This window comes from Chrysochloris asiatica, unplaced genomic scaffold (assembly GCF_000296735.1).
Source record: "Chrysochloris asiatica unplaced genomic scaffold, ChrAsi1.0 scaffold00176, whole genome shotgun sequence".
Lineage (NCBI taxonomy): Eukaryota > Metazoa > Chordata > Mammalia > Afrosoricida > Chrysochloridae > Chrysochloris > Chrysochloris asiatica.
The window spans coordinates 3,018,768-3,036,246 of record NW_006408694.1 but is presented as its reverse complement, the minus strand read 5'-3'; the positions used below and the strand labels follow the sequence as shown (position 1 = coordinate 3,036,246).

Sequence of the window (17,479 nt, the reverse complement as noted above, 5' to 3'; positions counted from 1 at the left end):
CGGTTCAAATGGCTTTGCAGTCTGGTGCATTAACCCACAGCGTCACACCAGGGTTGACTCCAAGAACCATATTCACCAAGATGTTCACGTTTTTCTTTTGTAGTATGTCTTGATGGTAGCACTCCAGGTGTTTTTCATATTCTTTTTTAAGTTTTTATTTCTTTTTCTAATTGTAATAAGAAATACAACCTATGTACCAAAGAAAAATGTGAACATTTTGGTGAATACGGTTCTTGGAGTCAGCCCTGGTGTGGCACTGTGGGTCACGCATCAGACTGCAAAGCCATTTGAACTGAAAGGTCGGAGGTTCAAGCTCACCAGCTGCTCCTCGGAAACCCTATAAAGGGTCACAATGGGTTGGAACCAAATCCACGGCACATAAACAGCACCACCACAATTTTAGAATATACCTTTTCCTATTTAAATGGCTAGAATCTTATTTACAAAATGTTTTTCTATTGTTAGACACTTTGTTTCAAAATTCTCATGTGGTCTTATAAAAAATATTTTTAGACATACCTTAATTTCCACTTAAGATTAACTCCTGAAAATGGAAATGATGGGTGATAAAGATATAAATTTATGCCTTTGGATTGTTGTTGTCAATTGGCGCTGAGTCAGTTCCAACTCATAGTAATCATGTATAGAGTTTCCAAGGAGCAGCTGATGGGTTTGAATCACTGACCTTCCAGTTAGCAGTCCAGTGCTTATACTATAGCTCCACACCAAGTGCTAAATTAGGCTCAAAGAATATTTAGAAACCAGAGACGGAAAACAGTTGGAGACATTTCAGGTAAGTGGAAATGTAGCACATATTTGGGGACTAACAAGTATTAGCAATATGGGTTAGTTAGATTTCAAGATCTATAAAAGGTAGTTCAGCACCACATGGTGAACAGATCACAACCTGTATTACCAGAAAGCACTCCTTGGCTGGCTCTGCATGTGAAGAACACTAACTAAAAAAGCAAAAGTTGCCAATTTTTATAGCAACAAACTTAATACTTCCTAACATCCTCCAAGTTAATCAGTTTTCCACAGTATTTTAAACATTGAATTGTCCCTTGTCAGATTGGTTAGCTCAGAATTTAATCATGTGTTCACAGAACCAATGCAAAGCCAATTTTTTTCTACTGGCATCTCATAAAGTATTTTCAGAAGTACAGATCCTTAATTTTTTGATATAGCTTAATTGTTAGTGAAGATGTCTATGTTCTTAGTATTTTTAATCTGATCCTGTTCATTTTCTTCACCATTTTCAATGTGGCCTGAATTCATAATTAAAATCCATGGAACCTGGCTAAATGGAAGACCACTGAGAATCTTCCTCTACTTGGACTGATTATTCAGGCCTGAAACTCTCCTTTTTGGTAAAGTTACAAACTGCAAGATTCTCCCTGGCTTGCAACATCAACGATTTGGTTATGAAACACAAGTTCTGCTATTTAAGCTCCATTCAGCAAATTAAGTCTGTCAAAGGACTACCTGATAGCCAGAAGACAGTCCTGGAAGCATTTCAGTAACTTCACACAAGAAGGTAATGGTGTGTGCTGCATACCACTACTAAGTAGTCATGTAAGAATATTGAAAATCACTTGCCTTCATTTGAGAAACCACGGGAATAGTAACCAAATTTTTCACTTTTCCTTTTCTGCAGTTATTTTAGTGTAACATTCACATTTTATGTTTCAAATAGCTACTGATTTAAGTTTTTTAAAAAATCAACATGGAAAAGTTTTAAGTAAAACAAACAACACATACCTACAACTGCTAGATTGACTCATGGCAGCCCCATGTACGTCAGAGTGGAGGAGCTGAGTTCTCAATGGCTCATTTTTCAGAAGTAGATTGCCAGGTCTTTCCTCCAGGGTGCCTCTGCATACACTTGAGCTCCAACCTTTCGGTTATCTGTCAAGTGCATTAACTACATGCACCACCCAAGGACCCATATATAGCATTTTTTGTTTGTTAAGTGCTGTTGAGTAGGTTCTGATACAGTGACCCTGTGTAAGGTTTCCAAGGCTGTAAATCTTTGAGAGAGCAGAAAGCCTCATATTTCTCCCAAGGAAAAGCTGGAGGGCTCAAACTGCCAACTGTGGTTAGGAGTCCAGTGCTTAACCTACAGAGCCACAGAGCTCCCTATATAAAACAACATAATTTGTTTGATAAAACTGCAAAGAAATCTTTCTGGCTGTGCTTCTTACAAAACCAATTTGTCCGTTCTGGAAGTCCCATGGTATATTCAAATATTCTTCACTACCACAGTTCAAAGACATCAATTCTTCAGTCTTCCTTACTCATTTCCAGCTTTGGCATGCATATGAGATAGAGAATACCATGGCTTGGGTCAATTGCACCTTTTGTAGCAGATCTGCCTAATATAATACGTTGTCTGATTTCCTGATTTCTGTTTCCACAAGAGCTGACTGTGGATCCAAGTAAAATTAAATACTTGATAGCTTCAATACATTCTCCATTTATCATGATGCTACTTATCGATCTAGTTATGAGAATTTTTTGCTTTCTTTTTGTTAAGATATAATCCATTATTGAAGGATATGTAGTCTCTGATCTTCATTAGTGTGTCAAGTTCTCTTCACTTTCAGCAAGCCAGATTGTATCATTTATATATTTCAGGTTATAAACAAGTCTTCTCCCAATTCTGAAGCTGTGTTCTTCAGTTCAGCTTCTTGGATTATTTGCTCAGCATACAGAGTTAATAAGTGCAGTGAAAGGATACAATCCTGATGCACACCTTTTCTGATTTTGACTATGTAATGTCTCCCTATTCTTTTCAAACAACTGCCTCTTCACTATGTAGAGGCTCTAAATAAGCACAATTAAAGCTTCTGGACTTCTCTTTCTTATAATGTTATCTATACACTTTTATGATTCAACAGTTGCGTGCCTTTGCAGTCAATAAAACACAGAAATAATACTAGCACACTTTTAGAAATATAATCCTAGCGTTCTTGAATATTAAACCATTGACCACCTAAGTAAGGTTGCACACTCCCACTTAATTACTACTACTAATGGTACCTACCCTGTGTCTCCCAATCCATGAAGGAAAATAACCTATAAGAAAAGAAAAATTAAAAATGAGCAATGTATACATACCTATATTCCACATTGTAGCTTTGGGTAACATGTACAAGTATGACAGAATGAAGACTTTTGTAATCTCCAAAATTACAGACTATTTCAGCAAGTTAATTAACCTCTATAGACCACACATAACACAAAAAACATTTACATCATGCCCATTCCAAAAGGACAGAGTAGAACTGTCTCCAAACAGTTTCCAAGGCTGTAATCTTCACGGACTCCTGGTGCTGTAGGTTAATGCGCTGGACTGCAAGGTCCATTTGAACCAAAAGGCTGGCGGTTTCAGCTCACAAGCTGCTCACTGGAAACCCTATACAGGGTTGCTGTAAGTTGGAACCAACTCGAGGGCACTAACAACAATGATCTTCACCAAAGTAGAGTGCCACATCTCCCCCCCTGCCCAACCCAGGAGAGGGCAGGGAGATTGCATGGGGACCTTTCCATTAGCATGCAAACATTTTACCAGCGCCACCAGGGCTACATTGTTTTGTTTAAGTGTTGTCCAGGTGGCTGTGACTTATAGAGACCCTGTATAGGGTTTCCTCAGAGTAGCTGGTATGCCTGAACCACCAACCTTGTGGTTAACAATCCAGTGCTGAGCCTACAGCCATCTCACCAGGACTCCCCAAGAGCTATTTGTTATTGCTAAAGTGCCAGCAGTAAGTTCTGACTCGGATCCTGTTTCTGAGGAGCAGCTGGTGGGTTTGAACTGCCAACCTTTTGGTTGGCATTCAAGTGCTGATCCCACAGCACCACACCATGAGTCCGGTATTTGTAGTGTGTTGTTAAATGCTGTAAAAAGTTGATTCTGATTCATAGCAACTCTGTATAGGGTTTCCAAGGAGCAGCTAGTGGGTTTGAACGACTGATCATATGGTTCGCAGTCCAGTGCTGATCCTACAACACCACACCAGTTCAGTATGTTGGTATTGTTAAGTGCCATCGAGTCAAATCTGACCCATAGCGGACCCTATGAAGGGTTTCCGAGGAGCAGCTGGTAAGGTTGAACTGCTGACCTTGCAATTCAAGTGGCTTTGCAGTCTGGCGCATTTACTCACGGCGCCATACCAGGGCTCCAGTCCAGTACAAAGATCTTTAAATGGCAAAAATACTCCCTATGGTTTACTTCTTTCCCTGTAGTGTCTAGTAGTGGTGGTGGTGGTTTTGTGCCATGGAGTAGGTTCTGACTTATGGTGACCCTGTACAGGCTGTGAATCTATACGAGATCAGAAAGCCTCATCTTTCTTCCGGAACACCTGGCAGATGATTCGAACTACTGACCTTGCGTTAGCAGACCAGTTCAAAACCCACTATGCTGTGGTGTCTACGATTGATTAATTTGGGGGCTTTAAGAATTAAAAGGTCCCAGTTAGTAACGCACAGTATCAAATTCAAAGGAAAGAAAATTCTCTCCCAAATGAAACCAAGTACTAAGTCTCCTGTATAATTTTTCCAACAGAACAAGGCGCCTCCCAGGTTACGTTAAGTTTGAGATTCTTATACAAAAGTTCCCCCGAAAACAATACCTTCGATCTCACAGTACACTAAATCTCCGAACTTCTTTAATTTAGGGCAAGAGGATAAGAAAATAATGCGCTCCTACGGGCGTTGTTGTTAGGCGCCATTGAGTCGGTACCGACTCATAGCGATCCTCTGTACAACCGAACACTGGCCAGTACTGAGCCAACTAGACGTCCCTAATGTACTCACAAGCACCGCGAGTGCGGTCATCCCCCGCCCCCGCTTCCTGCCCTTTCTGGCTGCGGCAGGGGTTCCGAGGGCACTCTAGCTCCGCAGCGCAGTGGCACTGATTCTACCGGTTCGGGGCGACCTAGCGCTGCTCCACACAGGGCAGGCCCGGGCCTCCGCCGACCCCCTCCCACCGGGCAGGAGGAGCCTTCCACCCTAGGACCGTCACCGGCTGAATGCGACCCTACGCGAGCGGCAGTCCCACGAGGCCAAGTGGGACCAAGCTTCCGCGGCCACTCACCGCGGCAGATGCCTTCCGGGCGGCGGGCACGATGGCGGGGAGTGGGGCAGACATGTTATTGCCGCACATACACCGGCTCGAAGACCTCGTCGGAAGCGGAAGGGAGAACCGCGCCAGGCCGCGGCCGAGGGCGTTGGAGCGCCAAGTCCCGGCCCGCCCCGCCGGGCGCGCTCTCAGGCGCGTGCGCCAATCCGGCGAAGCGCTACCCGCAGCCGGCCCGCGCGCCCTTACCCCGCCTCCGCCCTGCTCTCTTTGTGCACGTCACAATGTCCTAGATGTGCCCTCAGCCCGGATTGGCTGAGGTGGGTGCGTGGCCTCATCTGACCTAACCTTCGCTAGGTGCAATCACGGCCTGGTGCGTGCTTGGTCAGAAGTCTTGGAGTGGCACTCCCAGTTTGCACGCTACCGTGCTACTGTCTTTGTCTCTGTAACATCTGGAAGGACGAAAATCACTTATTAAATTTTTACTTGGGCTGCACTAGTTGGAATTCCCTTAAGGGCAACTGGTAAAAGTGTGTAGGTTTAGGTCCACTCCCTTCCTTCTTTAAAGATGGCTAGGGAAATGTTCAACTGTCACCTAGAATCAACAGCTTCTTTAAACTGATGGACATTACTCAATGACGGGCGGACGTTGACTACTTCTGCTATAGACTGTAGCCTGGAACTTGATTGCCCCTTTTCTGAGAGGGTTGCTTAACAGCCTAAAATGTCATTGTTAGTGCCGTTAAGTCTGTTCCGACCCATAGCGACCCTGATAGGATTTCTGAGAAGTGTCTTGTGATTCAAACTGACTTTGCAGTCCAGTGTACCAACCCGCAGCACCACACCAGGACTGTAAATGTAGTTTAGTCAATAATTGCATATCTGCTTCCATGGTAAGATCTGAGCAGGGAGAAGAAATACAAACACTTAAAGCCAAAAACCCTTTAGAAGTTTACGATTCAGCAAGAAACTTAAAGGATATATTCAATCTTTAGGGAATACTGTGTGAGGTTGAGTAGGAAGAGAGAGGTTGGTGACCAAAAGAATTCCAAAACAACACATTAATTTCACTTTTATTAACGTGAGAACAAGAACAAAGGAATTTGGAGTCTTGCTATTACTAGTGATGCTGTGGTTAGAGTAGGGTTGCTAACCAAGAGATCAGTGGTTCGAACCTACCAGCTACTTTTGGCAAAAGATGAAGCTGCCTGGTACTGTAAAGATTTACACAAAAACCCTAAAGGGGATCACTATAAGTCAGAATGACTGGACCACAGTGGGGTTTTGTTTGTTTGTATAGAGTTTGAGCAGCAAGAATTTTGTGGACTCTCAACAAATATTAAATTTTGTCTAAGAAAAAAGACTACAATTCTATTTCAAATAAGTTTTAATGGAAGAAAGACGTTGTGAGGGTTAGGCGATTCCTGGTGAGCTTGGCAATTTTCCCTGGCCCCTACTAGATATTTTCAAATGTTAAAGCTGAAAACCACAAGCTTATGAGTACTCTTGGGATATTTTCTGATTGAATAACATGTGCAAAAGTTGCAGGTGATAGGATCTTGATTGACTATATTTTGCAGGAGTTAGTTGCCTTTGTATTCCAGAACACTTAATTGTGCTCATGAGGAATCTGTACATAGACCAAGAGACAGTTGTTGGAACAGAACAAAGTTGCACTGAATGGCTTAGAATTAGGAATAGGGTGCACAAGGGTTGTATTCTTTCATCATACTTAGTCAATCTGAATGCTGAACAAATTATCTGAGAAACTAGATTATATGAAGAAGAATGTGGCATCAGGATTACAGGAAAAGTCATTAACAATCTACGATATGCAGATGATATAACTTTGCTTGCTGAAATGAAGAGGACTTACAATACTTACTGATGAAGATCAAAGATTACAGCCTTCAGTATGGGTTGCACCTCAATGGAAATAAAACAAAAATCCTCACCACTGGACAAATAAATGACATCAAGATAAATGGAGAAAAGATTGAAGTTGTCAAAGACCTCATTTTGCTCGGATCAACCATCACTCATAGAAGCAGCAGTCAAGCATTTGCATTAGGCAAATCTGCACAAGATCTCTTTAAAGTCTTGAAGAGCAAAGATGTCAGTTTGAGGACTAAGGTGCGCCTGACCCAAGCCATGGTATTTTCAATAGCCTCATATTCATGTGCATTTGAGTTGTTGTGTTGGAGAATATTGAGGGTACCTTTGACTGCCAAAAGTATAAACAAATCTAGGTTTGGAAGAAGTACAGCCCCCAATGCACCCTGGAAGCCAAGATGACCAAACTTCGTCTCTCATACTTTGGACATATTGTTAGGAAGGAATAGTCCCTGGAGAAAAACATCATGCTTGGTAAAGTGGAGTGTCAGCAAAAAAGAGGAAGACACCCCACCCCCAATAAGATGGACTGGCAAAGTGGCAGCAGCAATACACTCAAGCATAGCAATGACTGTGAGGTTGGCATAGGTTCAAGCAGTATTTTCATTCTGTTGTGCATTAGATCGCTATCAGTCGGTACCGACTTGATGGCACCTAACAACAACAAGCAGCTGCCTTTGTAAAAGGGGGCTTTAGGTAAGTGGCAGCATCAATGGGCTCAAGTGGGGCAACAATAGTGAGGTTGGCCCAGGATCGTGCTGTGTTTCATTCTGCTGTGCATAAGGTCTCTATGAGTTGGCACCAACTCAATGACACCTAACAACAAGAACAAGGTAACAAGATGTAGCTAAGACAAGTTTAAAATTAAAAATATTTTCCAAGTACAAGGCTTATACATACATAAAACAATGGAAAGAGCTTTTAATGAGGGATTTGTAAACGATATGGCTTAACGACAAAATTTACATGTTTAACAATATGTCTAAACACCATAAATTATGTCTACCATCAGCTATTCTAATGACGAAATTGAGCTTAAATAGAGCAAGACTGGGAGTTCCCTGTCAAGAACTGCTTATCTCTTAACTGTTCCTTCCTGATAATAGCCAAATATTAACCAAAGACAGAGATGACAAAAACAAAAAAGCCATAAGGGGCTTTTAACAAAACTGAATCATGGATTTCAGTTAGGAGTTTCTTAGTCACGTTAAATGTTTGTTTTAAAAATCTTCTTCCTCAAACATTATACTAATTTATAGAAATGATAATAATGTAACTCACATTTCATGTTTTAGTATATATTTGAGGGGGCTTCAGAGTTTGTGGAGAAATGGAATTGAAAGATAATGGGAATTTTCCATGAACTTTCTAAAACTCCTTTGTATATTCAGGCTTTTTACATCATTTTGCTTGTAATGTTGATACAGAAAACAGAACTATCTTTAGCTCTTACTATGAACATAATGTGTTCCAACTCACTATTATGTAAAATTTTTTATGAAAAAAATCCATTATCTTTCAATTCCATTTTTCCATGAGCTTTTGGAAGCTTCCTCATAGAGTTTCAGGGGCCAATAATCTGTTGTATCCTTTAACTTCCATTAAGGGGAATTAAGAAGTTTTTGACCCATCTCTATTCAGTGCAGTTAATTACTGAATATGAACCCTTCTAGCCATATTCCTCCATTTTGTGATGTAAGTCCTAGCCTCTATGCCTGTGGTGATGGTCAGATTTTGGAGTGAGTTATCTGTTACGTTAATGAGGTGGGAATAAAGATTACATTAGGATTAAGGATGTCTTCACTTTACTAGAGGGTGTGACTCAATCTATCCCCCACAGTTTCCTTCTGGGTGTGGTTTGCATCAAATCTGTCAAGACTGCTTTGGCAAAATTTGCTCTCTTGTTCTGGAGCCTGCATCTAGTTCGTCTGCTTCTTGAAATTTGTGGACCATTGCCCGATCTGATTTATCAACTTCTGCAGCCGAGTGCACCAACAGCCTGTAACAGACTGTAGTCTGACCTGCCTATTTGGGTTCCTTCATCCTTGCAACTACATGGGTGAGGAGAATCTTCCAGATTGACATAGGAACTACAGTTTTCTGACTTGGCAAGGTTCCACAATTGCATGAGACATTTCCTTGACAGCTTGTGAGTTCTATGAGACATTGCAGCAAATTGCAGAACCTGGGACATGAGAGAGGGGAAGAGTGGTAGTTGAGGTCAAGGATTATGGAGTGGTATAACATCTTAGAAAAGTCGGACATTTGGGATATCTTTAACTTCCACCTCATCTAGACCAATTTCATGCTGACCCTCCTAAAATAAATTATTTTTACATCAGTCAAAAGGTTTTCAAAGTGGTTACACTGATACGATCAATACACTCAAAATAATGTTCCCTTTGCCAGCATATACAGTAAAATTGGAATTATACAGAAAAGATTAGCATGGCCCTTGTACAAGGATGCATACAAATTCTTGAAGCATTCCATAGTTTTTGGCAGAAACAAGACAGAGTGGCTCAAACAAACAACCAAGAGGCAGAGCTAGAAGATGCTTTTGTGGAAGAAGAGGCACTTGAATTACCTGAAAAAGAATTTTGGAGACTGTATTAAGGTACATTCAAATATGTCACAGAAAAGGTTGAGGAAAACAAGGAAGAAATCATTAAAGAGCTACAGGAACAATCAAACAAAATAGAAACAGCATTGGAGATAATACAATACACACAAAATAACTTGGAAATTAACCAAAAAGTTGCTGCAATAACTTCCTTCTAGCCTAAGTGCAGAAGTTAGTAAGGTTTAACCCTTAGGGTATAATCAAAACTATCATTGTTGTTAAGTGCCACTGAGATGGTTCTGACTGATAGTGAGCCTGTATAGGGTTCCCAAGTAGCAACTGGTAGGTTTGGACCGCCTTGTGGTTAGTAGTCTAGTGCTGATCTTTACAGTGCCACATCAAGAATTCAACATGATAATTAGACATGCTAATATTATAATGAATTATGTGATGCTTCACAATTTGCCTCCATAGTATGATAAAATACCATGAGTATATGTACGTGTATGATCTTGCTATACTTCTTTTTTCTCCTAATGCATACAAACCTGGCCTGCTTGTTCTGGAGTGGAGGCAGAATCTGTGAACTGTGCTCCTTTCTGTCCCCAATTGTGCACATGATGAAATAAAATCTTCTCTTTACTCCTTATGCTGGTGTCTTTTTTTAAAAAGTTTTTATTGTGAATTATGTGGGTTTACATGGGAGAACATCAGTTTTGCATTCATCCTATCATATTTCATTTCACTGCAATGCTTACAATCCCCTCCATGCACCATCAAACAACCAAAGGGTACATCCTATAGTCCTGCCACCCAGCCGTCAGCACACAGCCCCTCTCCCTCTCTCAGTCCAGTGTCCCCAGCCGCTCCATCTGTCCACGTCACGGTCTCTGCCTCCATTTCTGGCGTCACTGCTTCTCTGGGTAGGGTCCCACACTCCGCTCTTCTCACTTGATGGCCCCAGGGACCTCGGCTCCTGGACTGCAAAATCAGTCACTCCCCTCCTTTTGTTACAAAACATCTACCTTACATTTCCAACCCTCACAGTCAGTCCTGATAGCAATTATTCACTATTGTACCTCACGAGTCTTATCCCCATCTCCTTTCATTAGCCCCATCCCAACAGGATGGAAATCATTCAGTGGAGAGTCTACCTTCCCCCACCCCATCTGAAACTAGGCTCCCTCTTGAAAGCTTGTAAGCCAGTCACTTCTTGCCTTTGTAGCCCCCCCATTTTGGGTAGCCAGTGTCTAAGTTGCCCATCCCTGTTAACCCTGTGAACTGATGGGGTGGGAGTGACCCTTGCTGTAAAGATTTGTTCCCTTTTTTGAGCTACTACATCCATACGTATAGGTCATGTTCATTAAATTGTAGTGGGTTACTCTTTTTATCCCTCTTCTTTCTTCTTCTAGTTAGTTGAGTTCTGATCATGCAGCCATTGAAGCCAGGTCAAGTGGGCACTATCTGCAAGTATGGGTATTCTTGTGCATCTCCCCTCACTTTATATCAGCTGGATGCTTCACTTTCCACTCTAGTCTTCTGTGATCATGTCATTGCCTCTGGACCCAGGAATCCCCAGGTCTTGCCATACTGCTGGCCAACTAGGTCTCCACCCGGGTTTCACAGGAGTCTATTGAATGTGCTCGGACTTAGCTCCCAACTTCATTGCTGTTTTTCCCCCTCTTAGCCTTATCGATGACCAACGTGATCACCAGCCAGACCACCTGCCTGCTCATGTATTCCCCTTGAGTCTTAGTCTTGGAAGGGGGGCTGGTGTCTTCTTAATTGGCAAATGTCATACCAGGAGTGAACCCTACATTTGAAAGGGTTAAAATTTCTGGTGACCACAAAGGGACTCTGATGTGTCTCTAATGTCTTCCAGTTCCAGAAAGTGCCTTTTACCTGTGAAAAACAACTGCTCATCCCAGCATGCGCTAGACAGCTTCTCCAGGGGCGGGAGCCTGGGTCCTTGAGCTTGGATCCAATCTTGGACCCCTCAGCAACAGTTGTTATGAGGACCAGAGAAAACTGTGGTGTCCTGGGCAGAGGGAGAAGCCTTCCTAGGTGTTTAAGATATAATCCTCCAGAACTTGGCAAAGTATCTTAGTTGAGTAGTCTGGCTTATGAAACCTTTCATTTTCCTGGCACCAAGAAAGTGAAGGTGCTCTTACAAACATGGGTAACCAGTCCAGCACTCTGGAATGTAGTTTTTTATAATAATTTTAAAACATTGGGCATATTTGGGGAGTGATTACATGAAATGTCAAGAGTAACGTTCCTTTGCAATGCAGCCTGGCTACAATATAAACTAGGAGTTGGGGAAGTCTAGCCAGAAAATGGATCTCTGAATCATACCACTATATTGCAGCTAGAGTTATTTTGTACTAGGGAAGGGAAGTGGGATGAAAAAACATATGTTGAAGCCTATATGAGTTTATGGCAGAATAAAAATTTGCAGAAACAATTTAGGGTTCACTTCTGATGTGACATTTGCCAACTATGACACCAGGGTGAGGAGTGAAGAGATTTTATTTTATAACATTGTGGTGCAAAAGGACTCAAATCTGAAAGTTTTAGATTCAGACTCAGAAAAAGCAGTGGGCTCTTTTTCTGGACCCTCTTGACTGTTGCTCTATGCTCAGCCTGTATGCCCTCCATGAACACTAAGAGGAAATCCAGTTTGCTTTCTCTTTCGATACTTGCAGCAGAATATCATTTGGCCTAAGGACAAAGAGATTGACAGGACCTTTCCCCTTAAGAGAGGCTGTTGTTGGTGTTGTTTAATACTGGCCAATCAGTTCCAACTCACAGTGACCCTGTATAGGGTTTCCGAGGAGCAGCTGGTAGATTTGAACCTCCAACCCTGCAGTTCAAACTTACCTTGTGGTCCCATGCTTATCTTACAGCGCCATACCAGTACATATATCGTCCAGTTCTACTTGCATTAGCCCTTCCAGTAATATTACTTTTGACAATATAGCAAACTCAACTGTTTAAACAAATGCTTTAAGATGTAATCTCACAGACTAAAGTGTTATCAAGGCAGTATTCCAGTTTCTTCTGTCTATTCACTGAGACCTTCCATAATTTACTGGCTCTGTGAACACTCTGCTTATAAACTTGACCTGCCAATCATACTGGCACTTGCAACTTAGAATGCATTTGGGCATGCGCCATCCATTTGCTCCCTCTAGAAGAAATACTATTCTCCATTAGAAGTATACATAGATTTATGAGAGAAAGCCCGATTTAAATAAGAGTGCTTAGGAGAAAGCCCAGAGGAGTCTATTTTTTTCCTGCCAATACCAGGAGTAGGAAAAACTATGAAGACATTCAGTCCTAATACTGGTTCATTCTAAATGTTTTCCTTTCACTTGAAACTGTTGTTAATGCTGCAAAGTGGACAAAAAGCAGTCAGAACATGATTCTTTTCAGACTGTTGTACTACAGAATAAAGCAGCACTTAGACCCATGTTAGCCTGAAAAAGAAGAATGTACATTTACCTCAGTACTAGTTGCTGCTCATTTGTTAAATGCATCAGGAAAGATGGAGTATCATCAATGAAAATTGAGCCAGGTAGTTAGAAAATTTCAACAATATTAAGTCACAGCAGGAAATTAAAGATGCTCTCAAGCTCAGGCTTTAGTTAGCTGACCTACTGACTGCCAAACCAAGACTGGCTAAAGTCCCTCTTTATTTTACTAATACCATTCATTATAATAAGCATTTATTTTAGTTGCCCACAGTGCATACCTATATGTTTCTCTTGGTGTAAGATGCCAACCATTCAGACATACATGTAGTACATCCTCACCACTTAAGAGCCTGCCAACTAATTTTGAGCCTATGTAAACAAATGATGAAGCATATGGACCTTAGAGAAAGTCCCATAAGCTTCAAAGAGTAATGATTCCATCAGCACATTCAAAATAACCAACAAACTAGTGGTGATAGCTGAGGTTTTATGACAACTTGACTGGGCCCAGATTCTCATGGTTAGGCGGTTAAGATGCAGTAATTCCCCATGAGTAGATCTGCTAAGAGCAGCCAATCAGTTGAAAGGAATCTTCCTTAGGGTAGTGGCCTGCTTCCAATAAATTGGACACTCAGGCAAAAAGCTTCCTTCCTTTTCTGCTGTGCCTGTATTCTGTCTCTAGCTCGTCATCCAACCTCTGGTTCTTTGGATTTGAGCTACTGGCCTGCTTTATTGCCTGTCAATCCTGGGAATCATCAGCAGACAGTCATCTTACCTTCCATACCATCTCACCTGTTGATCTTGATACATCAGCCCAGCAACTATGTGAGTCAGAAGCCTGAAGCCTGACATCTGACCAATGGAGTTTGGACTTGCCCACCTCTACAACTGTGTGAGACATTCCTTTGGGATAAACTTTTCTTCATATATACATATACAAGGTTCACTGGTGTTGCTTCTATAGAGGACTCAGACTGAGATACTAGTGAAGTAACTTCCTGCTAGTCTAACCACAGAGAACAGCCTGCCAGGAGTTGGTAATATTTAACCCTCAGTGTATAGCCAAAGTTATCATTATTGCTGTTGTTGTTAAGTGCCTTTAAGTCAGTTCTGACTCATAGCAACCCTGCATAGGGTTTCTAAGGAGCCCTGGTGTGGTATTGCAGGATAATGCACTAGACCATAAGGTCAGTTTGAGCTGCAAGGTCAGTGGTTCAAACCCACTAGCCACTTCTCAAAAACCTTATACAGTCTTGCTATAAGTCAGATCCGACACTTAACAACAGGCAGCACAACATTACTGTGCTGATGTTAAGTGCTGTCGAGTCAGTTCTGACTCATAGCGATCCTGCATAGGGTTTCCTAGGAGCAGCTGGTACGTTTGAATTGCCAACCTTGTGGTTCACAGTCTAGTGCTAATCCTACAGCACCACACCAGGAGTTCAACATGATGATTAGACATGTTAATGAAATATGTACACTTTACAGAATGCCTGCATGATAAACACCATATTGTGATAAATATCACAGTATGATATGGCACTCCTTTCTGGCCCATTTGAGCACATGCTAAATAAAATCTCTTTACTCCTCACGTTGGTGTCATCTTAACTGGTGAACATCATACTGGGTGAACCCTATATTTTAGAGTAACAGTACCATTTTACATTCCGACCATTGTTGATTTGTTGTTGTTAAGTGCCATTGAGTCACTTCCAACTCATAGAGACCCTGTAAAGGGTTTCTGAGGACCAGCTGGTGTGTTTGAACCACTGACTTTATGGTTAACAATTCAGTGCTTATCCTAGAGTGCCACACTAGGACTCCCACCATTACTAGTATGTGATAATTTCAGTTGTTCCATGTGCTTGCCAACTCAAGTACATGTACATTTTGAAATTCTAGGTGCTGTGGGTTAATACACTGGACTGCAAAAACAGTTTGAACCACAAGGTCAGTGGTTCAAGTTCACCATCCACTCTTTGGAAACCCTATACAGGATTGCTATGGGTTGGAACCGACTCAACGGCACTTAACAACAACAACAACAACAGAGGTATTTAATAGTGACTTTAGTTTGTTACTGTAGGATCAGCACTGGACTGCAAACCACAAGTTTGGCGGTTCAAGAGCACAAGCGTTATGGGAATCCCAGAAGGAGGGGAGGAATAGAAAGGGCAGAAAGAATATTTGAAAAAAATAATCATTGACAACATTCAAAATTTGATTAAAGACATGAATCTGCACATGTAAGAAGATCGGTGAACTTTAAATAGGGAAAATATAAGGAGATTCATGCTGAGAAAAAACTAAACTGTAAAAAAGAAAAGTTTTTTTTTTTTTTTTAAATAAGATTTGTTTTTTTAAAAGTTACAGAAGGTTAACAGCAAATAAATTTTTCCATTCAACAATTCAAAAAATATGGACTGCATCAACAATTTAAGTGTCACTCTTGTATAGAAGCCATACTAAGCTTCTCTGAATTGTCCCAGGTTCTTACTTAGTATATGTACTACTGAAGTAAGCACAAGATCAAACTTCTTGAAAGTGAGTTGTCACTTACTGACCAAAAGAAGCGGTTATCCCAATAAGGCTATGTTTCCTTTTCTCCTCAGAAACCATGGAGGCCAGAAGACAGTGGGATGGTATCTTCAAATTGCTGAAAGAAAAGAAAACAAAGTAAAATAAAATACGTTTCATCCAAGAATCCTGTAGCTGGGAAAATGAAAACTACATTTCAGAAATGAGAGTGGCATTTTGATGTTTCCAGATAAACAAAAGCAGAGGAATTTTTAAAAAAAGCTTTTACTGTGAATTGAGTGATAGTTTACCTGGGAGAACATCAGTTTTGCATGCATCCTATCATATTTCAATTCATTGCAATGATTACAATCCCCTCCAGGCATCATCATTTAACAGTATTTGCTTCTATTCCCTTTGTTATTTTTTTCTTTTCTTTTGTTTTTTTATATACACAAAAACATTCAGGAATATGTAATCATTAAAACAACCAAAGGGCACATTCTACGAGCCTGCCTCTTGGCCACCAGCACCTAGCCGCGGGCACACAGCCTTTCTCTTCCCATGAGTCTAGAGTGCTCAGCTGCTCTATCATTCCATGCCATTATCTCTGCCTCCATCTCTGGTGTTGCTGCTTCTCTGGTTATGGTTCCACATTACACTTATGCTCTTCTCCCTTGATGGTCCTAGGGTCCTCTCTTCCTAGATTAACTACTTCTCACTTTTGTTACATAACTTCTACCTTTACAGTTGTGACAATTGCAATTAGTCATGATAACAATTACTCACTATTGAATCATAAGAATCCTATCCCCATCTCTTTTCACCAGACCCATCTAGAAAAGATGAAAACTATTCACTGGGGATTCTACCTTACCCTGCGCACTTTGAAACTAAACTCCTTCTTGAAAACTTGTAAGCCAGCCATTTCATGCCTCTATAGCCCCTCACCCCCATTGTACGTAGCCAATGTCTAAGTTGCCCATCCCTATTAACCCTGTATACAGAGAAGATAGGTTTGATCCTTGATGTGAAGACTCCTTCCCTCTCAGTTGGTATTTTGAGCTATTACATCTATAAGTATATGTCAAGTTCATCAAACTGTAGCAATTTACACTTGCTTCCTTAATCAAATTTCTTTATCTTCCTCTAGTTGAGCTCTGGTCATCAAGCCATCGAAGCTAAGTCAAATGGGTACTATCTGCCAGTTTGGGCATTCTTGTGCATTCCCATTCACTTCATACCACCTGATTGCTTCACTCTCAGCTCTAGCCCTCTGTGGCTAGGTCAATGTTCATGGGCTCAGGAGTTCCCAAGTCTCCCCAAACTTCGGACCAACCAGTCTTTCCTCTTTCCTCTCTCATCTTGAGGTCAAGAGGAGTCTATGGAACATGATCAAACTCAGCCCATATCTTCATTACTGCCTCTCCCTCACTTCCACTCACATGTAGACCAACATGGTTGCCAGCAAGCTTACACGCCTGCTCGTGTGTTCCCTTTGAGTTTCAGTCTTGGACGGGGCTTTGTCCTGAAGGGACTTGATTGCTTGCCTTGATGGTTCGCTGGCAAACAACTTGCTTATTCTTGTAATAGCCACACAGAATGCCATTATTTATTTATTTTTTGATAGTCTTCCCTTCAGGAAGTATCTTCAAAAGCAGAGGAATTTTGTTGCTACAAGATGTGTCCTAAAAGGAAAGATAAAGTAAAGGGTGTCCTCCAGTTTGAAAGGTAAGGACACTAGATAATAACCCAAAGATGTCTGAAAAAGTAAAGGCCTTTTGTACAGGTAAGTTCAAAGGCAAAATAAGACAAATTTTACTGTATTTTGGTTGACAACTAAATTTATTATGTTCTCCATGACAGAACAAAAGAACACATAATTACAAATATATGATACTGAACACATAATGAATAAGAACATAATTTGCAATATCAACAACATAT

General features: G+C 41.2%; 1 protein-coding gene across 4 annotated transcripts in view; it reads right to left on the bottom strand.

Moving 5' to 3' along the window:
- The window catches only part of LYPLA1 (lysophospholipase I), a 35,660-nt gene extending 30,466 nt beyond the window's left edge, over nucleotides 1–5,194 (bottom strand). For 3 of the 4 annotated variants that reach the window (XM_006871852.1, XM_006871853.1, XM_006871851.1), the window contains exons 1-2: nucleotides 5,099–5,167; nucleotides 3,047–3,078 (exon numbers count right to left, since the gene is read on the bottom strand). In XM_006871852.1, coding sequence (XP_006871914.1) covers nucleotides 3,047–3,078; nucleotides 5,099–5,167 — 101 coding nt within the window. Of the gene's footprint in view, nucleotides 1–3,046; nucleotides 3,079–5,098 lie in introns of all 4 variants that reach the window. The other variant, XM_006871850.1, reaches the window with a different exon arrangement.
- Nucleotides 5,195–17,479: the final 12,285 nt, after the last annotated feature.